General features: G+C 42.0%; 1 protein-coding gene across 1 annotated transcript; it reads left to right on the top strand.

Moving 5' to 3' along the window:
* Positions 1-4,091: 4,091 nt before the first annotated feature.
* LPL (lipoprotein lipase) lies at positions 4,092-21,501 on the top strand. Its single transcript, XM_040089953.1, has 10 exons — positions 4,092-4,335; positions 10,984-11,150; positions 11,268-11,447; positions 12,048-12,159; positions 13,967-14,200; positions 14,411-14,653; positions 15,721-15,841; positions 16,644-16,826; positions 18,003-18,107; positions 19,069-21,501. The coding sequence occupies exons 1-10, from the start codon at positions 4,272-4,274 to the stop codon at positions 19,112-19,114; spliced, it is 1,455 nt and encodes a 484-aa protein (XP_039945887.1). The 5' UTR covers positions 4,092-4,271; the 3' UTR covers positions 19,115-21,501.
* Positions 21,502-22,793: the final 1,292 nt, after the last annotated feature.

Genomic DNA, 22,793 nt, shown 5'->3' with positions numbered 1-22,793 from the left:
CAACTCACTACCAGAGCAGGGCAGCCTTCTCTATTCCATGTTTATTTTATTTTATTTTATTTTATTTTATTTTATTTTATTTTATTTATTTTATTTATTTATTTATTTTAAGGAATTAGTAGCTTACATAGTACACTGGAAATAAGGGAGTGGGATGAAGAGGAATGAATCCTTGTGCTAATCAGTTAGAGGACCTTGTCTGTGAGATAAGACAACCTGGGAACAGAACAGCAAGTGATATCACAGCAATAGAAAGGACAAATATCTCAAGACATAACAGCTAAAGGCTGTTTTACACAGCCCCTTTTTTCTTATGTGACACCAAAGACTGAAAGAGCTTCTCTGTGAAAGAAGAAAGTTAGCAGAAGGAGCAGGTGTCCTATCTCCTGCAGTCAGAGCTGCAGCTGCAGCATAGCTCCCCATATTTCTATGTCTTCAGCTGGGCTCTTCCAGGTACTAACCAGGTGCTAGTGAAGGAGCACATGTTATATTCCTAAGCAGACACCTAGGTTGTTCCTGCTGCCACTTTTCCCACTACTGCCCATTTAGGGAGATTGAGGATAACCACCACTCACAGGCTTTGGTGCAACTGTAGCTCTCACTTGCCCATCACTGGGCTGTCCCTGCTCCTCCTGAAGGATACCTGTGGTCCTTGCTCACTGCCAGTGTGGAAAAGCAGGCAAATACTGGGCCACAAAAAGGCCCTGTTGTTGACTGTAGGTAGGATAGGCTAAACAGTCACCCTCAAGTCCCTGGGTGTCTTGGTGTTTTGTTGCTCCTTACTTGAAGCAAAGAGGCTCAGCCCATGACAAGAGGACTTCTGCTGCATGTAAAGTTATTGTTGTAGCCCAGTTAGTGGTTACTGGACCAGGCAGGGAAGAGTAATTTAATTTATTTCCAAACTGGATTTTCCTTAGAAATGGCTGATTTTCAGAAAAATACATTAAAAAAAAAAAAAAAATCACTGATATCTTTCAACAAAATGAAAGTAGGAGAAAAAGATCCTTTTATTTTTTTTCTTTGAACTTATTAGTGCAGAAATCATCTGGAAGCTTAGGCTCTCTTTTTGGCTTTATTTTCACTATTTTTCTTCTGGGTGGGGACAGAAAAAAATCAAATATTTACAGAAAGAAAAAAAACTCAACCAACCAACCAACCAACAACAACAACAACAACAAACCAAAAAAAACCCCCAAAAAACCCCCACAAGACTTCTTACTTGTATTTCCTAGTCAGAAGGAGACCAGAATGTTTTCTGCTTGTTTCTAAGCTGATACTTTTGTTGGAAGACTTCTCACCCTCAGTTATAAAATCTTTTATGTTAAAATAGTACAAAAACATTCAAAGCGTCATGTTGTGTCACCCCCCTTCTGTTCTCGCTGTGCTTCAAGCTCTCTTTGGAGTATTGTTGTGGAAATGAAATTTTCTGGTTGGTTGTGCCCTTGCTTGTCGTTTTGTGAGGCCAGTGAGTTTGCTTGGGGTTTAGCACAGCTGCACCACAATGCTGCCCATGTTGTCGGAGACACTTCAGGGCTTGTTTTCACTTTAACCTTCTACATGGTCTGTGGGTGCAAGTACCAGTCTAGTTATGCAAGTTCTCTCTCCAAAGTCCAGGCTCTCCCCAGTCCTAATTTGAAGCAATATATTTTAGCTCTCACTATAGTACCTTCTACCCACTTTAGAGTCCATGAATACTGTAAATCAGGCTGTTTTACAGATGGAGCTTTGCTTTCTCCTCTAGGGTTATGTATTTCACAGAGGAAGAGGAAGTCCAGCTTATGATTGCACTGTAGCACCTTGAGTTGATGCCATGAAGCTTCTTTTCCATCCAATCACAATTATCTGCAAAGGAAAATGGGTTTTTAAATGTTGGAAAATGTGCTGTGTCCCATCTATTTCAGATTATTTTACATCTGAGTTTACAACAGACTTAGGCAATTTGTTCAAGATCCAAGAAACCAGAATTATCCCCTTCCCCCATTTTTCATCACTTGAAAGGGTTTTTTTTAGCATTTTGATTTTAATCTTCCTTCTTTTAGTTTTCTTTTTTTCTTGTAATTTGGTGGACACATTGCATAACTCTTTCTTAAATTCATAACTATGTCTTAAAGTGAGGCATGGACATGAAGAAAAAATTATGCAAACAAGCCTTTTTCAATGCAACAAATTTGATTTCATTCTGTGTTTATCTGCTCCCTGCCCCTGCTATTGATGTGTTTCATAAACTATATCAGGAGCTAACTGTAAGTCTGATTACTGCCAGTGAATTTACAGAAAGGGCCAGCAATCTATCCAGGGCTGGTGTGCCATGCATTGCCACTGCTCCTTTCTACCTGATCCTATAAGCAGTTAAAACAACACTACATCTTTTCCCACAAAATTAGATGATTATTATTATTATTTCCCTGCAGTAGCCATGCATGTAGTTGTGCAAATCAGGAGACATCATATTCTGTTTTGCTCTGGTGAGTAGGTAGCATCACTTGTGATTAGGGTCTTACAGTCTACGTAACAGCAGCCTTCCTTAAAGTCTTTGTTCTTTGAGTTTCCCTTATACCGCCATCAGGGAATGAAATTTTCTAGGAAGGATGTCTGACCCTAGATAGAGTCCGGCTGATTTCTAAGGGGGAAATTACACTATGGAGTTTCAACCAAATTAGATCAAGAGAAATGCATTGTTTAGTCCACACTTGGGGAAAAGAAAGACATGAAAAATACTTGCTGTTGTTTTGACAAGAGGGTCTCAAACACTGTGTGTCAGAGGACATGCTCAGTACTTTGCAAGCAGCAGCACAAACCATATTTTTCGCTGCTCATATCACCACCATCCTCTGGGGAGGAAGGCTGGTGTCTCCTGCCCCTTCACCTCCAATCTCCTGCTCAGACTTCCAGTCTCTCTCCCTGCCTCACCCACAGTGTTAGCCTCCTCCTCTTCCTGCCACTCAGTTGTCTCAATGGAAAAGTCTCAGCATGAACAGTTTGTACCCTCACTAAATTCTTCTGATGCCTTCTGGATATAAATAGCTGTTGCTGATGGAGGGTACTCTAGTTGTATCTGGGGGGAAATTTCTCAGTTATAGTTCTTACTGGTCTTTTAGCAGAACGTAAAGTTGGAAAGGTGACCCAGTACTGCTGCTACACTTCAGCAATCTCTTACTGAACAATCTCACTAATATAAACCAGATATGTTTTCGACTCCTAAGGTGTTGTGTATGAGAAAGATCTGCTACCCTTTAAGTGAATCACATTTGCTTCACATTGCAAAACCCAGGGAGTCCTCATTCCCTGTGTCATAAGCTTCTTTATGAAGCTGGGCCTTTGGCAACAAACTGCACAATGAAATGAAAACTGGTATTGTTATTAAATTAATGTCCTTACATAACTGATCTTTCACCCAGTGGCTGCCAAAGCAAATCTCAGCGCAAACCACATTTCTGAGACGCAGGCAGAGAGAGCTGAAGAGCTCAAGGAATCAGTTTTTTATTTCTCAGGACCACAGATGCACTCTCCAATAAATTAATTTTTTCTCCAAACTTGTATCCCTTTGACTGCTGGCGAAACAAGGTGAGAACAAGGCAAAAGGGTTGGGGAGACAAGGCAAGGCAAGACAAGGCAAGAGTGCTGGCAAAGCAAAGCTTTTTCAAGCGAAGGGCAGAAGGTCCCTTGCAAGCACTGCACAGAAAATGCAGTTATCCGCTGGTTACTGGTGCAAAAACAGGAATGGGAAGGAAGACCCCACCAGAGGCATAGCAGAGCTAGGTCTCCACAGGCGGCAAGGACCAAGGGGGTGAAACGTCGAGGCCGCGCCCTGGCTGCGCGGACAGGGCTGCCCAGTGGGCCGTGACGGCTCGGAGCCAGCGGCTCTCGGCACGCCGTGCCGCTCCATGCCGTTCCGCTCCCGCTCCATCCCTGCGGGAGAGCGAACCCAAGCCCGAGCCCGCCCCGCGCCCCGCCCGGCCCGGGCAGCGCCGGCCCCGCCCCTAGCGGCGCTCGCCCAATGGGCACGGGCGCGTTATTTGCATATTTGCATATTTCAATATGTTAATTTGCATATTGACCGGGACATAAGGGCGGGCGGGCGCGGCGTCAGTGGTGCAGGGCGCTCCGCGGGCTCCCCTGTCCCTCCCTGCACATCTGCGTCGCGCTTCTGTTTAGTTATTATAATTTTATAAAGAAAAAAAAAAAAAAAAAACAAAACACCTTATTTTTAATTTTTTTAAAATTTATTTTTCTTTTCGCGCCGAAACTTTCGTGCCGCGGGAGGAGGCGAGATGTGGAGGAAGGCGTTCCTGGCGGCCGTGTGCCTCTGCGTGCGCTGGGTGGCTGCTCTCGGCGGTGAGTCCCGGGACGGGGTGCCGGGACGGCGCACGGGACCCGGCAGCTGCCGGGCCTGCCTGGGGCTTTCGGGAAAGGCGAACCTGGGGGAAAGCGCTGCCGGCGTGGCGGGAAAGGGGGGTTTGCAATCTTTCCTTTGTGAAGCTGTCCCGGGGTGCTTGGGATGCTGCGGGACCCGGGTGTCGCGGAGTGGGCTTGGGAGGCGCTGGAGAATGACACTGGGAGGAACCTCCGTCCTGTTATGAGAGACCTGGAGCCTGCTCCCCTGCCAGGCTGATGGCGGGACCTGTTTAGGTTTGGGATGTGGGTTTTTTATTTTTTCCCCTCAGAGACAAGGTGACTTCCTAGAGTCCCTTGCCCCAGCAAGGGATTTTCACAGCAGTAGCGCCACGGTAAGATCCCTCAGCTTCCTCCTCTCCGTGAGACTCATCCATCCCAGCATCCCAGCTTCGTACAGTTCTTGATCCTAGACAAGGCAAGGCTTAGTTTCATCGTTGTGGTAATGCTGTCGAGTTACAGTTAAACCTGTAATGAACAGAATCCACTCGGGGAAAAGTGAACAGAGTGATTTACCCTCTTTAGGGTTGTGTTTGCACTCCGCCTATTGTAAAACCTTCATTTGTGCATAGACACACTGTCCAGGCTAGAGGAAGATGTGCAAATGGTGCTAGATTTTCACTAATGCTCTCTCAATTAATCATAGTGTCATTGAAGCTGTTATGAACAAAGAGACTAGTTTTAGACCACTACTTCTCAAGCTTAAAACCAAAAAAAAGCTCTTAAAATATTGTTACCAGTGCCCTATCACAGGCTTACTTTCTTACACTCATCTCCCACATGTTGTATCTATCTTTAAAAGTTTCTGGCCTTAGAAGAAAGCGTGGCTGTAGCTCCTAGAGCTGCTTTGTGATTCTGAACTGGAATATATAAACTGCCTTTTTTTCTGCTGTGGATGCCTTTGTTACTTCTTTGTGTACAAGGAAGCTGAAGAGAAGTATTCAAAAGAGGATGGGGTGCTAGGGTACGGCGAAAGGAATGTATTCTAGCTTTGAATCTAATCTTGTGCCATCAGAGACAATCAAAACCAGTTTTCATCACAGTAGCCAAGTTCTATACAGTAAAATAACTGTCTTCCCAGAGAAAACTTTCATCCCTGCAGGAATGATTTTCCACAGACTCAACAAAAATTTCATTATTTCTTCTTAGGAGCAGGTTATATGAAAGCAGGTTGTGTATTCCTCCTAAAGCAATTCAAGCCTTTAGTTCCACACTTTCCCATGCACACCCCAGTGAAAAGTTTTTTGAAACTACCAAAAGCACATGATCCAGCCCTCTGGGGATCCAGAGTATTTTTTTAAAAAAACAGCATAGAAAAAGACTTTCTAGGTGAAAAAAATGTTGGTGTTCCAGGAAAAGATAAAAACATTGCTAGGAATACAGTCAGATCCTTATTTTTACCAGTGTAATTCCAGAGTCAGCATATTTACACTGTTGTGTGATGTGAGCTGCTGGCTTTTTCTATGGCTTGTGCTTGGGGTAGACACACCAGGGCAGCTGTGGCATGGCCTTTCGAGAAACGATGCATTTCTGAGAAGGAGGTGAGGCTCTCAGGCATCAAGTTGTGCTGGAGATTAGCATGATCACCATCACTCCTAAAAGTTTGCTGGAATCTCTTCTGTGCAGAAGTTACTTGTGTGATAGGACTTTCTCCTATATCCTTACCTCTATATTACTGCAAAGTCTGACAGTGGTTGCATTTTAATAGTCTTGGGCTGAATCCAGATATCCCAGAAGGGCTGATGGATGGCTAGTTATCTGCTGGATTTGGTTTCGAGTGTCCTAGCTGCACCTGAGTAAAGATTTGACAGGGAGTACCATGGAAAGGGATGGGCGCCCCTGTGTACCCTGCAAGAACAGCAGTTTGCCAGCTGCAGAAATTGAGCTGGGGGTTCTTGCTTATCTTCTGAACTTGTGCCCAGTAGCTTTCCAGAGGTGTTGATCTTTCCACCGGCCCCCACCTGAGAAGTGAAGCAGAACGTACTCTCAGGACTCAGCCATTAAGGAATACATAAATAAACTTGAAGTTGTAATATTTTTGCAGCAAGGTTAAACAATAACCCGATTTGTAAGGTAGGTTTCCTGGGATTGCAACACACAGTAGTCTGCTTTCAGTTTATTGTGTAGATCAAATTAAATGATAACCGCTTCTGTAGTATTAGCCCTTTACTACTACCCTTCAGAACTCTTAGGAATTCAGTATGACTGATTGATAGGTGATCCTAATACTGATTGTTGGCTGAAGGGAGATTTAGTCCGGTTGACTACAGCTGGTAAATGTTTGATGTTATGTGCAGATGTTTGCTGCTGTGCATGTGTGTGCATGCATGTCTCTGTGCGCTATAGTAGACACAGTCTACCAATATAGTTCCTAAGGATCTTTGCACCTAGCTAATAGTATTTCCATTTCTGAGTGCATAATGCTAGGAAATTGTTGTTTATCAAAGATTCCCTTTTTAAAACCATAGTTTAGGTGCACTCATTCTGGCAAACGCATTGTTATCGTATTTTGGCAACCTGTGTGTTGTGGGCAGTGTAACTTTTGATTAATATTCCAGATTTTGTTACTTCCTGAAGACTCGCATTGTCCACCCAGCTGAGCAGTGGTAAACAGTTTCACAGTCAAAATAATTTGCCAAGTTGTCTTGGGCTTCCTGTGAAAGAAACTTGAAACTAAATTCTCTTGATTAGTGTGTCAGAATGCCTAAAATTGATAAATTGATAATTGATAGGAAGCCCTAATTGAATGGAATTTCATAAGTTGCAAGTCCCAAGTGTCACAAACTTTGGACAGGAAAAACAAAACTACTGACTTCCCAGTTAGTAAGCTTTTTTCCCCCGCTGCCACCACTTTCTTTGACTTCTGTGAGTTGGGTGTTTTTTGTGGGTTTTTTTTGTTTGTTTGCTTGTTTTTTTGAGTTTGCTGAAACTCATATTGTGGAAGTTAGGGGTGTAAGAAAAGCATCAGAAAATTTTGTATAGCACGACAGAAAACTTTGTTTTGCAACAGGTGCTTGTATTTGTAACTGTGTGCCTGGAAGCTTTGGCAATACATGACGTGTGCCTTTGTATCTTTGCTGAACTACATCTGGAAAAGCATAGTTTTTAGCAAAAGCATGGATTTCCTTTTTGTCTGTTTGTGTTTACTTCCTGTTTTATTCAGAGGCCTTGTTTAGAAATGGGACTTGCATTCTTGTCATGAAAAGCTACTTCGATATCTCAACATGGATATATGTTTGTATATTTCTTGACCTCTAGTTTCTGTATCTATATAATGAAAAATGCTATGTTAATTCAGATAAATTTCTGTCTACTTTTCAGAAAAATGCGGAAAACTACCTATTTTGGGGCTTTCCATGGTTTAATTAACTTGAGTTAAAACATCTTATTAACTAAACTGTGGTGAGTTGTGCACATTGGCTGTCTCTGCACTTCTGTTTTGTAAGAGTGTAAGAATGAGGCCCAATGGTTCACTGTCTCAGGACATGATTCAAGGAGACTTCTTCCTTTAAATCTGTGAGGAAAAGGTCTGTGGCAAAAGTCTATGAATGACAAAGTTTGGTTCTGAATATTGTTTTCAAATAGACCAAGAAATATGATGAGGTATGAAACCAGAAGTGGGAAATGCTAGTTTTCTGATATGCTGTGTAACTTCTCTGCTTCAGGTTCAGACCATGGTACATGTAGGTGTTGGTCTCTGTGGTGAGTGTGTACAGACTATGTGTACCTGTATTCTGCAGAAGCTGGGATGTGAGGTGGTACTGCAGCATGTGTGCAGCACAACACTAGATATAGACAAAATATGTTCTGCTCTGTGCTGTATAGAATTTGCAAAGCCAAACTCAGGCAAATTCTGAGGAAAGCTTCTTGATGAACACACCATGAAGTCTGTAATAAACTCCACTACACGCACGCTTCCTTCATCCAAAGGGTATCTCGCCTGCTGGGAACTGACCATATGTGGACATAAGATAACATGACATTTTTTGTGGGCATAAGACGATAACAGTAATTTCTTCTGACTTTCTAATTCCTCATAGAACATAGTTAAATAAGAAAAGTGGCTGCCTGCCATTTCCCTAACTCATGGGCTGTTGCTTTGCAGATTCTGCTTTCCTGGTGGTGACTGTATCTCAGTGATTTTATGTTCTCAAATCCCCATCAAAGATTTTTAGACTAAAACACGCAAATATATGTGAAGCACATCTTTAGCACGTCTTCAGTGGCAGTTGCCACTGTACTGCAGTTTTTCTAAGCTTGGTACACTTTTCCAAGTGTACCCTTAAGTACAGTACACTTTGAATTGTAAATTTCCTGTGAGCTTGTTTTCAGAAGAGCTGTGGTCTAAACTTACATGCAAACTCTAGCATGTGTTTGTAATTGAAAACACAATGCAAGACAGGATATCAATGTAATTTAGATTTTGGATGATTATCAGATAAGTTTAATCCAGAAAGGAAATGATATCTAGGTATAAAAGGAAGCACTATTAGCTAGTGAGCAGGTGGACTATTCTTGTTTGCCTTCCTGTCTAGGAGCGAATATACATAATTGAAAGTCCTAGCATTGTATGCCTTACAGTTGAAAGCTGTTCAAAGTTGAAAGTTCCTTTCAAGATTTTACTGATTCACAGCTGAGTGAAAAGTTATAGCTGATATTTAACCAACCAGCCTTTGGGACTTTTCTTTTTCTGGCTAAAAGGTAAATAATATAGGTCTAAAGATTTGTTCCAAAAAAGTGTTTTATACTGTCACTTGGTGACAAATAGAAATTTTGAACATGCAAAAATATATAGAAGGTGCAAACATTTGGTTAGTTTGGCAAATTTAGCTTTCATTAGTGGGTAAAATGTTATATTTACCATTATATGAATACTTCTGCTGGTAGAAGGAAGGGTAAGGTCCATGAAAAACACCTTTCTTTAGGAGGAAGGAGGCAGGAAGGGGGCCCTCAGTGTGATTATCCTGGATTAGCTAGCCAGCCTAACATAGTCAAGGTCAAAACTTAAAGCTGAGTACTGCCTCTGTTCAGTGAATGGTTCTTGCTTTCCTGCATGTGCTTTGACAGGTGAGAAATCCTGCTGAACTTCAGCAGCGCTAAGCCATTGATTATGGCTGACAAGTTTCTCTGAGTCTGCTACATAAGCATTTGTTGCAAGGCTCTGTGCTGGTTTTAGGCCTAATGCAAAAGGCTAGACCCTGATTTCTTGTGGCCCTCCAAGCACAGCAAGAGCTTCCCAGACTTTTTAGAGCTCCCTGAGGTGAGGTCAGGCATAAGTCAGTGCCCTGCTGTGTATGGTAGCTTGAATGAGAAGACCAGAAAAACTCTTTTGGAAAATAATGAATTCTTTCTTAGTTATTACCTGAGGGATGTAGCACAACTTTATGCAGCAAATGCAAATCTACCAATTATCATGGAAAACCTCTTTTGCAATGGGAAAAAGGAGTGGAAATCTGTCTTGCGTCCTTACTTTGTCCATTTGTATTCCCTATGGTAGCTGGGAGCCATTTGTTAATGTGTGTTTAGGAGTTTGTGAAAGGTTGGTGGTCTTGATGCCAGGAAAGACAATGCTGAGCAGGACAGAATTGACATAAGTTCAGCTGCATTTGAAAAACAAGCAATTGCTATTTGCCTAACTCAAGTTGCCAAACTGGGGCCTGGGTTTTGAAAAGTTAACTACAGGGTGTACTGTACATGGAAGCATTTAAGAGTTGAATCAGACATTTAAAAAAAATAAAAGAGACATGTAAGTTTCTTCCCAAAGGAAATAGGGAGCTTGAAGCCTAAAGTAATTTCTCTGTCTTGCCAGGAAAAGGAGTGCTTAAATTTTGAAGCTGGAAGTTGGAGGGGAGTGATCTTTGCAGGCCACAGCATATTTTGTTACCACCAGTACATGATCTGCACCTCCTTCCCCACCCTTCTTCCCTCTGCTTCAGGCAGCAGAAGATATTTTTCTGCAGCTTATTTTTCTGTAGGTTATCAGATGACCTGAAAATGTACTCTGAAGTAAACTGCTGGTTTGCTAGTTCAGTTTCTCTGACCGGTGTCTGATCTTCTCGCCTGTTTGTTGCTGTTTGTTGGTCAAAACCTAAAACTAGTGTTTTGTAAAACAGTGGTGACTTCACAGCTTTTAATGCACTGCAACTACACAGTGTTATAAAAGGCCTTGTTAGGCAGTGATTATTGGTGAGGGGATGTGGAAGATACACCCCCAAAATATGTAATAGTGTGGTAGTAACTCTCTGCTGTCCTGGATGACTGTTCTGTCCAGTTTTCTGTACTCTTGTGATACTTAAGAGGTTTCCTCCTTAATGTAATGGGGAAAATACTGACTCCTAAAATGGATTCGTACCTCTCTGACAGCTCAGCAGATTCTTACTGTTTTAGCAGGACCTTGGAAGGGGAGCAATTTTCAGCCTTTGATTTCCTCTTTACACGACTGTTGTGTGTCCGTTGAGTGTTGTAGGAAATGAAAACCACGTGTCCCATTTCTTGACTGTTCTAGATATCTCTCCAACATTGTACCCGCGCCTTCATACTTTGTCCTAGTACTCCTAAAGTACTGCTATATGTTTTTTTGTGCTCTTATAGCAAAAGATGAAAACAATTTTGAGGGAATCGAGAGCAAGTTTTCTTTACGGACGCCTGCAGATCCTGATGAGGACATCTGCTACCTGGTTCCTGGGCAGGTGAACAGCCTGGCACGGTGCAACTTCAACCATACCAGTAAAACTTTTGTGGTGATCCACGGGTGGACGGTAAGATGAAATGGGAGCAATCTCCCTTGTAACCACACTTCCAATAAACTCTGCAGAAGTGTCTCACAGATATATTAATATATCTCCTATTTTAATTAAAATCCCCAAAACCAACAGGTGACAGGGATGTATGAAAGTTGGGTCCCGAAGCTGGTGGATGCTCTGTACAAGAGGGAACCTGACTCAAACGTCATTGTGGTGGACTGGCTAGTTCGAGCTCAGCAGCACTATCCAGTGTCTGCTGCATACACCAGGCTGGTGGGAAAGGATGTTGCTACGTTTATTGACTGGCTGGAGGTGAGACTTGGAGACATGTTTCACATTCTATGTAATGTCAAAGGAGAGAACAGCAATGATACAGCGTCTCCTGTTGGGTAGATGGAGTTAAACTCTTGCAGACAGTAGTTTTGCTAGACTGGTAGAATTCCAGCTTTGGTTTACTGGCTATCTCCTACTCAGAGGCCTTTTTAACTGCATTCCAGAAATTTTACCTTGTGGTCTCTGGGCCCAGAGTATTTCTGAGGGCTCTGTGAGAGGTAGCTGTGAAAGACAATTCCTACATATCATACAGCAGCCAGCCCTTGGGAATTGGAAATGTGCTCTGCCTTAGGAGATCCAGAAACTGGTGGGGAGAGGGTGGCTGAGAACCTTTATAAAATAAACAGCCCTGTGTTCTATCATTTATTTTGTATTTCTCTCAGTTTAGATTTTGACCATAAATCAGTTAGATCAAGAAACCTACAATGGCACAAAATTAAGATAACAGTATAGTGTTTCTTCTATTATCCATGGCTTAAACAAAAATCCCACTATTACACAAATTAACACTATTAACAAATATTTTATTTTGTGTCTTCTGATGGTTTTGAGCTTTAAACGAATTGTTCTCTTCTGCAGGAGCAATTCAATTATCCTCTCAACAATCTCCACTTGCTGGGGTACAGTCTAGGTGCCCATGCTGCTGGGATTGCTGGGAACCTGACCAAAAAGAAGGTGAACAGAATTACTGGTAAGGAAAACTGATTGTAGATTGTTGCATCTCTTCCATAGTGAAATTTTATGTTCCACTGAAAAATCGCCAGAATAATTGTTGCTTGCTGGCAGTACTTTGGTTATGTATTAATGATTTAAGGAAACAGCAGAGCTGATTATTTCTGGGATAGAACTGGAAAAAGATTCAGAAAATAACAGCAAAGGTGGTGAGTGAGAAGCCTTTATTTGCTTCTTTACACGAAATTAGTTACTAGGCCCTAATAAAAGAGTAGTTTAGGGGGTTGTGGTGGGCACTGACCAAACCATAGCTTGGAAAATGTCACAGTATCTCTTTCAGCATGAGAAATTCAGTGGGTTGTCTTTATGCAGGCAGTTGTTCCTTGCAGCTGATGGGAGCCATTAAAACAGAACAGCAAATAAATTCTGCTTCAGCAGGTTTAGTACCTGCAGAACTCTTTGCCATGGGATGATGCAGATGCAAGAAGTTTATATGGGCTCAAAGGGAGGCTGGACAGACAACTAGAAGAGAGCTGGTGTGGATTATTGCAAAGTTAATCATAACACACTCAAGAAATATTCTAGGCTGTAAATAATACTGTGAGAATTTGGGGAAGACAAAGACTTGCCCTGTTGCTCTGTCTGCTTAGATGTCTGTTTAAGGTGATTTTTGGAGGCTGAGAAATCTGCTAGGCCACTCTGAGGCTGGCTTACAACTGAGCACCTGGAGAGCTGAGCCCCTGGCAGTGATCTCAGTGACAAAGGAATTGCCAGCATCAGCAAATGAGGCTAAGAAAATTGCTCATCTCTAGTGTCTTTGTTGCCGAGAGATTGGGAGCACCATTTAGAAGGGAGCCTAGCTCCTGGCACCCTTTAGTCTTTCACCTGAGCCTGGCTGTGATCCCAGATCCACAAGCATGCTGAGAGGTGGGCTAGGCAGCAGTCACAACTGGAAAGGTCAAGTCCTATGAGGTGACACATTATAGTCAGGAGGCCAAAGCTCTAGTCCCTTTGCCTTTTCTTTCTCTAACTTGCAGCTTTGCTGCTTTCACTGAGGCTGCCAAATCGCTGACCTGTCAGTAGCCCCCTGTTATGCCTCCACAGTTGCTCTTGGTGCTGAGGATGAATCTTTCCCCGGATAAAACACAGGAAGCAATGTAATGTGGCCCATGAACCCCTCACAGCTGATGGGAAGGCAGCTCAGACCCAGTGGAGGTAACTGTGGGTGAACAGCACATCTGCCTGTCCCCATCTGAGGGCTGCAGAAAAGACTTGTCGCTTCAGCCGTCTCTTGGGTAGTTGTCTGAACAGGAGATAGTATTTGTTCACTGGCAGAATAGTTCTGGGATTTTTTGATGTTAGTGTTGCTACAGCTTGACAGTTTACCATAATAATCCCCTTCCCCTTAGGTATGTAGGCAGTGAAGCCCTCATTTATGTTTCCCACTTGAAAGAATTTTCCATACCTCAGACACTTCAGATACAAGTTCTACAGCTCTTGACAAGAGAGGAAGACATTGAGAAAATAGTTATGAGCTTGTTTCTTCCATCCACTGGAAATGCTGCAGCTCTGAGGAAGTTAGCTGGGCTTCCTTCCGTGTGTTTGTATACACATTTATCTTTTTAAACAGTGACAGCTTTTCAAGGTAGTACATTTGATCCTCCTGTATATGAGAATGTTATTTAAATGATCCATCTGTAACGTCTGCCAGAAAACTCAGTATTCCCAATGAGCCCAATGTGGCAACCATGAGTTTGGCATTTGTTATCAATGTTAGTATCTTTAGCAGACAATATCAGCTTTTCTTTGTGGATTGCCCCATAAAGGCCTGGATCCTGCTGGTCCTACCTTTGAGTATGCTGATGAACTCACCCGCCTCTCCCCGGATGATGCTCAGTTTGTGGATGTCCTACACACCTACACCCGAGGCTCTCCAGACCGCAGCATTGGGATCCAGAAGCCTGTTGGACACATTGATATTTATCCCAATGGTGGAGGTTTCCAGCCAGGCTGCAATTTGGGAGAAGCGCTGCGTCTGATTGCTGAGAAAGGCCTTGGAGGTGAGGTTGCTCTGAAACAGTATAACATTCTGGGGGAAACCTGAATAGCCCTGCAAGGTATCTTGCAAGGAAAGACCGCTGAGAGGCATAGGAACATGCTGTAAAGTCCAGCTCTGCCATAGTGGATCGTGCTTGTTGACAGCATTGCTTAGGGGTTTATACCATTGTACGCATGCATGTATACATATTGCACATTTTCATTCTTTCAAGATGTGGATCAGCTGGTGAAATGCTCCCATGAAAGATCCATCCACCTCTTCATTGACTCTCTCCTCAATGAAGAAAAGCCCAGCATGGCCTACCGCTGCAACACAAAGGAGGCCTTTGAGAAGGGGCTCTGCCTGAGCTGCCGAAAGAATCGCTGCAACAATTTGGGTTACAAGGTGAACAGAGTGAGAACAAAGAGAAACACCAAAATGTATCTGAAGACCCGTGCTCAGATGCCTTATAAAGGTAGGTACTCTTTGTTTACAGGTGAGCAAGACTGGTACTTGTGCTCAGCTGTGTGTCGTGTCCTGGAGATGAGAATATTGGTGCTTTGGTGCCTGTGGTGAGTAGGGTGAAGGTCGCCTGTAGGTTGCCATTGAATACAAGTTTCAGAGAAAAGTGTTGGCTTACTCGAGGTGTGGGGGAGAGTACAAAAAGAAAGGAATTTTGTAACAGGTTTCTAAATAGAAAAAGTTAGACTTCCTCTGCTGACCTATCACTTGGAAATTTTTCAGTGTTTTTCATCCAAATGATTACTTCCTTCTGCTGGGGAAATAATCAGCAGAACTCAGTATGGTGAGCACCTTATTTAAAGATATGCAAGCATCAGATTTGTATGTTTGATATTGCACTTGCTAGAGGAGCACCAGCCCTCATTAAAATATCATTGCACTTTTTGATTCCAGTTTCTGCTGTGGGAGGTCTGAGGACAATGCCAGAGGGAACTAGGAGGCTTTCAGCTAGGAAAATAGTGTTGGATTTTACTACTTTATTTTCCTCCTTAGCATTGCCTGTACCCCATTGTATGCTTATAGTGTGCATTGTGTGGTGGACCAGCAATCAAAAGGGACAATCCTGCAGTGTTAGACCAGCTGCAAGACTGGTGTTGTGTTGGCATTTGGTGCTTAATCTGCAGTGTCAGTAGGTTGATTTTTTTTTTTTCCCCTTTAACCAAGCCTTCTGTAAGAGAAGGGCACAACTCACTTGTTTCAAGTCAAGTATAGCATGCCTTACATCTTCAATAGCAGGTTTGAAAGTGGTACTGTATACCCTAGCGTTATTATAGCAGCAGCTTGAGTTCGGAGTTTAGCTGCAAGAACTGCAGAGGTGTTCTTTAATGGTGATTGCCTTGCTTGCTAGTATTTATGTTCTCACAAAAATAGTTCCCTGGACACCTGCAGGGAAATGAACTCATTTTAGTGAAGCTGACATATTTCAGCCTAGGATTTTCAGAGGGGAGGCAGGGTGGTTTTGTCACCAACTGTCTCTTTGGAGGCTGAGTTTTCCTAATGGCATTTTCTTTTGTATTTCAGTCTTTCATTACCAGGTCAAGATCCATTTCTTTGGGAAGACTAACATGACCAAGACAAACCAGCCATTCCTGATCTCTCTCTATGGCACTCTCGATGAGAGTGAGAACATTGCTTTCACACTGTAAGTAGCTATAGAAACAACTGCAAAGTACTGTTGAGTTTACCTTAATTTGTTCAAGTCTCAGCTGAAAAACTTGTTCTAGCTCCAGCTCCAGTAATCTTACAGGGTCCCTGTAAGATTCTACTCTTGTCCTTGATCAAGGAGTTGCATGCACTTCTGAAGCTAATGAACCAAATCCTACAGGAGCTCTTCTTGATAAGGCATCTGAAATATAGAAACATGAAGTCTGACATGTGACTCAGCCTAATAAGAGTTTTTTCCAGTGGTTTCGTATTTTCTTCTTAATGTCTTTATTACCACATTAAATTTTCTTAAAAGTAGACTTATGCATTTGAAGGTCTCAGTGGAGGGAGGCTTGGGATTTGCTTTCACAGCTCTGTAAATAAGCAGAAGTTTGTGTGTGTATCTCTAGACACAGGCTGGCAGGGAATGGAGCTGGAAAACACCAAAGCCTGCTTTTTACTCTAAGGAGTAAAAACTGGCTTTGGGTGGTGGTTGTCTGGCTTTTCTGAGAGTCACCAGCACAGGACATAGCAGCCCTTGCCTGGCAGACTGTCCCAGGATTTTACCATCTTGCTGCAGAAGGGTGTTCCTTTTGCCTCTACAAAAGGTAGAGGTGTTGTTTCTGTTTTTTATTTTTTTTTTTTACCTTACTTCATCCATCAGAACTATGCAGAAGGTTGCTTCCTTCTCTGGAGTACAAGAATTACAGGTTCTATTGCTCCTTAATTTTCTTTGTGTGTCCAAGAGTTTCAGGTGGTATTATATATATTTTTTTTTTTCCTTATTCTCCTCCCCACAGGCCTGAAGTCTCCTCAAACAAGACCTTCTCCTTCCTGATTTACACAGAAGTGGATATTGGAGACCTGCTTATGCTGAAGCTGCAGTGGGAAAAAGACACCTTCTTCAGCTGGGCAGACTGGTGGACTTCTTTTGCATTTGACATCCAGAGAATCAGGGTGAAGTCAGGAGAAACTCAGAAAAAGTAACTTGTTTTGATTGTTACAAGCTGTATTAGTTCTAATTGACAGTGCTTCCTGATTTCTGGTATCTCTCAGGTTGGGACAAACATGTTAAGCAGTTGCAGATAGGCACAGCAAAATGTTAATCAGGGCTTCAGTGTATCAAAACACCACTTATATCAGCCAGGTTCAGTCGATTACTTCCACTAGGATCTGCAGAATTTAGTCTTACTCCCATGTAATTAATTTGTATCCCACTACTGCATCTACTTAAGGTTAGCTATAATACACAGGAGAGTATCTCCATGAACCATGATCAGTGACTGTGTTTGCAATTTCTGTCCTCCTTTTTCGTGCTGGGTGTTTGCATAGTTTTTGTCACAAAGAGCATGCTTAGATGGAGATTTTTAGAAATCCTTCCAAAAGTGGGTTTGCACAAGAAATTTTTTCTTAGTTATGTTGGATTTTCTTAGGGGTTTAAAACCTGAATGGTGGCTGAAAACTGAAACACATGACTGTTGCAGGACATTGCTGATGCGTGAATGTTGAAACACCAAAGTCTGAATAGAAGTGCTTTGACATGAATCTTTTGTTTATGTTCACTAAACATGAGATCTGTTTGCAGAACATGGGCCCAGAACAGAGTATGTGTGTCTTCTGTATAGTATAGTAAAAAATAAGTTCCTTCTTTGAATAAGCAGGTCAGTCGCTTGATCAAAGGACAGTTATCAGAGCTGAACAAATATAGGGGTGGGGAAAGTACTGATAAATAGAAAAGCAAGTGCTCATGTTTTCTGGAAATTGCAACCTACTTCGTTTGCAAACATTTGAGGGAGTATGGCTTTCTTCCAAGTTCATTCACCTGACAAAAAACTCACATAAAGACTGGTGTAAATAAAGATCCAAGAGACTTTGTGATAGGACTTCTGCTGTCTTAGCCGCAAGAAGATTTTTTGCAAAGGATCAGTGAAAGTTATGGCTATGCTTTGCTGCCTGTGCATAATTAATTTCCCAGTTCTTTCTCAGCATTTCTTTTGTTACAGAGTTCTCTTTTAAAAATAACTTTCTCACAGGCCTGCGAAGTAGCAGTGCTCCACGTGACAAAGTATAAGGACTGGGTCCAAGCACCAGGCTTCTTTCTAAGATTAAAAAGGGATGTTTGGCTCAGTCATGTGATTTTTCCAATATTTATTCCACAGAGTGGTGTTCTGTTCTCGAGATGGAACCTCACGTCTCGGTAAGGGAGAGGAAGCAGCAATTTTTGTGAAATGCTCGGAGCAGCCTGTCAACAGGAAGAGAGGAGGGTATGAGTAACCACTATTGGTTTTAGATTGTTTTTTTACCTCTTGAGTGGTAATAAAACTTTTTCCCTATAATTGACCTGTGCACTAGTCTTCTCAAGGCATCAGAATCCTCACAGCTCAGAATAACCTTTTGCTTTTGGCCATTTTAGCAGCTTAAAAGCTCTTAGCTTGCTTCTGCACCAACCATCCTTGTGTGGTTGTTGGAATGTCTGAGAAGCAGTCACTGTCTCTCACAGTCACTTGGTGGCCAGCTATGAGGGACAGTTAGGGTGACAGAGGAGGCACCAGCACAAAGAGGAAAGCATGTCCCTGTCTCAAGATTCCCTACACTTACCCTTAGCTGCAGAACATTCAAACTTCCGTACTGGATCAGCTCAGAGCCCTCCCTCCTTACTGGCCAGCGGCAGATTTGGAGGCTGGTACAGGAATGGAGCAGGCATATGGAGGTGCTCTTCTTAGCACACTACTTCCTGCTGGCAGCCATCAGCTGAGTGAATTCCTGAGATTTTCATCTCTATGGATCAGATATTCTGCCTTTGTTTAATAGCCCTTTGGTGCACTTTAATATTTTTATCAATCATTTTCCTGACCCAGGTTAAATGTGGGGACAGTCTTTGGACTTTACCCACTAAAGTTGGAGATAGAGAAGTGGTCATATTTATTTTAGTTCAATTGCTGTGTGTGAATGGTCTCATGGGGACACTTTTGGACTGAGATCTAGCTCTGCATAAAAATGCACATGTGCTGACCGTTACTCTGGGGCAATGACCTGTACAGGCCTTGAGATGTGTGTGTGTGTCTGACATAAAATCAAGCAGAAGCCAGGAGGAGCCCAAGCACGTAATTTATCTTCCTGTTAAGCAGGGAGTGTTAAAATCTTAATTCTCAAAAACAAGACAAGAGGGAACAAGTATATTACATCTTCCCCATAACCTTTATATTTTATTTTTTTTATCCGCAGTACCAAGAAAGCCTCGAAAGAAAATTCAGCTCATGAATCTGCTTAAGTGACAAGAACCAAGATTTTTCACACTGGGGAGGAGGAGAGTCTGTTCATTCCTGTGGACTGGATGTTCAGAACCAAATATATAGAAATATTTATCTGCTGCTGGATTTTTGCCTGCTATTCCTAGCTATTTTAGAGACTTCTTGTAAAAAGTCTCAGCATATGAAGTTACTAACCATAAAGATACATTATCCAAATAGTTAAAAACAAAAAGAAACTTGCAAAACAGCTTGCCAGAGTTTGGAGTGCTGAAAAGATATATGTAATTTTGCTTAATCATGGTGCCTTGTGACAAGGTTTCTTGACATCAGATCCTATATAGCAATTTTTTAATATTTGTTGAAAAGAAAAAAAAGCCCTGTACTTGTTGGGGTTTTTTTGGTTGTTGTTGTTTGGTTTGGTTTGGTTTTTTGGTGGTTGGGGTTTTTTTGTTTGTTTGTTTGTTGTTGTTGCTGTTTTCCCCCCTCTTTTTTTTTTGGGGTTTGGGTTGGTTTTTTTGGGAGGGGGTTGTTTGTTTTTTTTCTTTTGGTTAGTTGTTTTGTTGTTGTTCTTTTCAGGAGTCATTTGAAACTAGACAGATTTTCTTCTGTCTCAGCTAACTGAATTTCCAGGCAGTTCAGTGGAGAGAGAGTTCATCATTTCATCATTCTCAAGTGTGTGTTTAGCAAATAAGTGGGTTTCCCATGTGAAAAAAACCCACCTTTGTTGTGTGTAATACTAGAAAGTGTCAGGGACTGACTTAATATGGGGATGAATTTTTTAGTTTGTGGTTATGAATGTATTTAATTGGGGGTAGATGCCAGTGCTGCTTAGCAATAGGTATGATCTGTTAAGCTATATACTTCTATGCCGCTTACCCTGGAATAAATAGCAGCTGGAGGAGAAGGTAGCAGTGCCAGTGTCTTATGCAGACATTTAATATTTCATCTGTGCCTTCAGTTATTGCAAATGAAACTGTCTAGCCTTCAACACTGTGAAAACGGAACTGCAGAGAAATTGAGCTACCAGAAAATGCAGGAAACAGATATTTCCCCTACCCTCCACCCTCTCCCTGCTTGCTTGCGTCATGTATGCCAAAACTGTCATAGTTTCTCTGGTCTTTGACTCCAAATGTCAGTCATGCAGCTGAGTGGCTGCTGTGTGCAGTTTTCAGGGCAGGTGAATCCACATGATAGCTGACAAGGATGCTCATACTTCCCTGTACTGGAATTGTGACTGCCAGTGATCCACCTCTGTTTATTGGCTGATACAGTGCTGGGAGCTGCTTAGTTTTCTGCCATGAGATGGAATTCAGCTGGAAGCAGGAGCTGAGCCAATTAAAAGCAGCCTGATTGTGTGCTCTACAAGAAGTGCTCTGAAAAACACCCAAATTAGCAATGCTGCAAGTTTAAAAAAAATAGGTATATTGAAGGCAGTCTGCTTCCCCATTTTTAAGTAACATAGAATTTTTCTAGTGTGCTGAAAGATGCAATAGCATTTTACTTTCTAGAGGGTACACAAAATGCTAGGGAGGTTCAAGGGCTTGAAAGCAGACATTTGGAAAAGTGTAATGTCAGCTATTGATGCTGGGTGTTGTAGTTTTCTCCTGCATGTGCAAGACAGTATGGAGATGGTGATTTCTCCAACAACATCCCATCTTAAAAGCAAAGAAAAAAAAAAGTATGTTTATGTGCAAAATTTGTTTTCTATTTCCAACTGTAGCTGCTAGTATATTTGGGGATAAAAGTCTTAAACAGTGCAATATGTTGGAATATTAATAGCTCTGAATTTGCTCACATTTGATTTCACATTTGTTTAAACTACAGCAGAGATGTGATGAGTCACTGAGGGTGGGGTTGAGTATTGAGCCACTTCATTTGAGACCTCTAAAAATAAATACAGTGATTTATTCCCCATAGATTCCACATTTTGTTGCAATTTTCTCTTAAAAGTAAAATTCTTCTACGAAGTATCTGGACAGCTGTGCTTTTAATACAGGATCAAATACAAACACATTTAGAATTTGGATACAAAACAGTGAAAGTTCTTTTCATAAGGAAACATGATTTAGCTTTGGATGTTATTTATTAGCTGTAAATAAGATATTTATGAGTGTAAAAGTAGTTTGTATATATTGCTAAAGTTGCTGACAGTCTCTACATTAATACAGTTATGTGGTATTAATCCTGTATATAGCTTTCAGAGATTTTTATCAACAAGCTACTTACATTGCATTGTTTCTTATGTAGTTAATACTTTTTTTTTTTTTAGAAGTCTCCTCAGTTTTGTATAGAACAGAAACATATGGTTTTAATAAAATTCTCAAACTGAATCTGAAGTCACTACTTTCTTTTTGATGATACCATCTGCTGTATAACTTTTATGTGAAGGCCGGAGCCTGTTCTTGAATTCTAGGCTGAAAAGATGGAATGAGACACTAGAAATAAAAGGCAATGTGTGATTTCTGCGCTTCTCTCCCCCATTTCGTTAAGACACCAAGGAATCACGGTGTGGAAGAAAGTATCCCACATCATAAAAGAAGCAGCAGCTTTTCACCTACAGCTTGTGGTTTTTCAAACTTCAGGCCCTTTTAAGAACAGTCCAAGAACTGTCCCTATTTCGAAAGACTATGCTTCTGCTCCATGTTTTACCAAAATAGAGAGGTTCTGACTCTGCGGGTGCAGGAGGAAAGCACCAGTCGCTTACCACCACTATTGCTTTAGGAAGTAACAGTGAAAAATCACTTTCAACCGTGTGTTATGAGTGCAGCTGAGCTCAAGAATGGATGTCACCTGAACTGTTTGCTCTGTCATACACAGCAAGGCTCCACTCAGGCAAGCGAGGAGGATTGCTGGAATTAAGGAGAACTGTAGTGACACACACTATCATATTAGGGGTAATTAGAGCAGTTCTCTGATGACCTGAGGAACTGTGCTTCCAGCAGTCTTGCTTGGTGAAAGATGACTGCTCTTTGGCCAAGAGCAAAACTTCATTCCTGAAAGCAGAGGGAAGCTATGCCATGGAAAATTGATGGTTGAAGAGGAGGGAGGAAGGGAAGGGAAGGGGAGGGGAGGGGGAGGGGAGAGCAGTACTCTGAGGGAAACAGTGGAAGAAGGAAGAACCCAATCTGCAGACTGGAATGCTTGGAAATGTGGGGTTCTAAGGACACTGCTCACCCCCCGTGTCAGTGTCTGGGCTAGGGAATTAGAAGGACTCCTACAGTTGTACAAAACATGGCCTGGGATAACATCTAAATACACCATGGTATAATTATTCTTTTAACATCACAGCAGCCTCAATACACTAAATGTGTTCTTAGGTAAAGTAGAGAAGAAGTTTTTGATGGACGGATGAGATTCCAGGTGTCTCCAGTGAGGCTTTAGAGCCAATTCTGGGCCCCTTTACTCTTGCATGCTGTTCTGCAATGCCCAACCACACCAGAAAAGGTGATGACCCCTGCTCACCCTGCCAACTGTCTCTGGAATGGGCTGTGGGAATGGACTGTCCAGCAGTAAACCAGTGGTTGGACAGACAGAAAGAGACATTCTTGGCTAGAAGGAAATAGTGAAGAAAAAGAATTTTAGCCAGTGTACCTGCAAGATGAGTTTTTTAATGTCTAGATTTTTGTTTTCTTATTTAATTCTGAAGAATTTTCTGGAACCAGCAATGGCTTTGCTCTCCATAGGTGTGTCCATACCTTC

Source organism: Hirundo rustica, chromosome Z (genome assembly GCF_015227805.2).
Source record: "Hirundo rustica isolate bHirRus1 chromosome Z, bHirRus1.pri.v3, whole genome shotgun sequence".
Classification (NCBI taxonomy): Eukaryota; Metazoa; Chordata; class Aves; order Passeriformes; family Hirundinidae; genus Hirundo; species Hirundo rustica.
Note: the sequence above shows the minus strand (reverse complement) of the source record. Positions and strands in the feature narration are given on the sequence as shown.

Coding starts and splice junctions, on each gene's coding strand:
- LPL (XM_040089953.1), top strand. CDS start 4,272: ATGTGGAGGAAGGCGTTCCTGGCGGCCGTGTGCCTCTGCGTGCGCTGG. Junction 11,151..11,267: donor TGGTGATCCACGGGTGGACG/GTAAGATGAAAT, acceptor CAAAACCAACAG/GTGACAGGGATGTATGAAAG. Junction 11,448..12,047: donor CGTTTATTGACTGGCTGGAG/GTGAGACTTGGA, acceptor TCTCTTCTGCAG/GAGCAATTCAATTATCCTCT.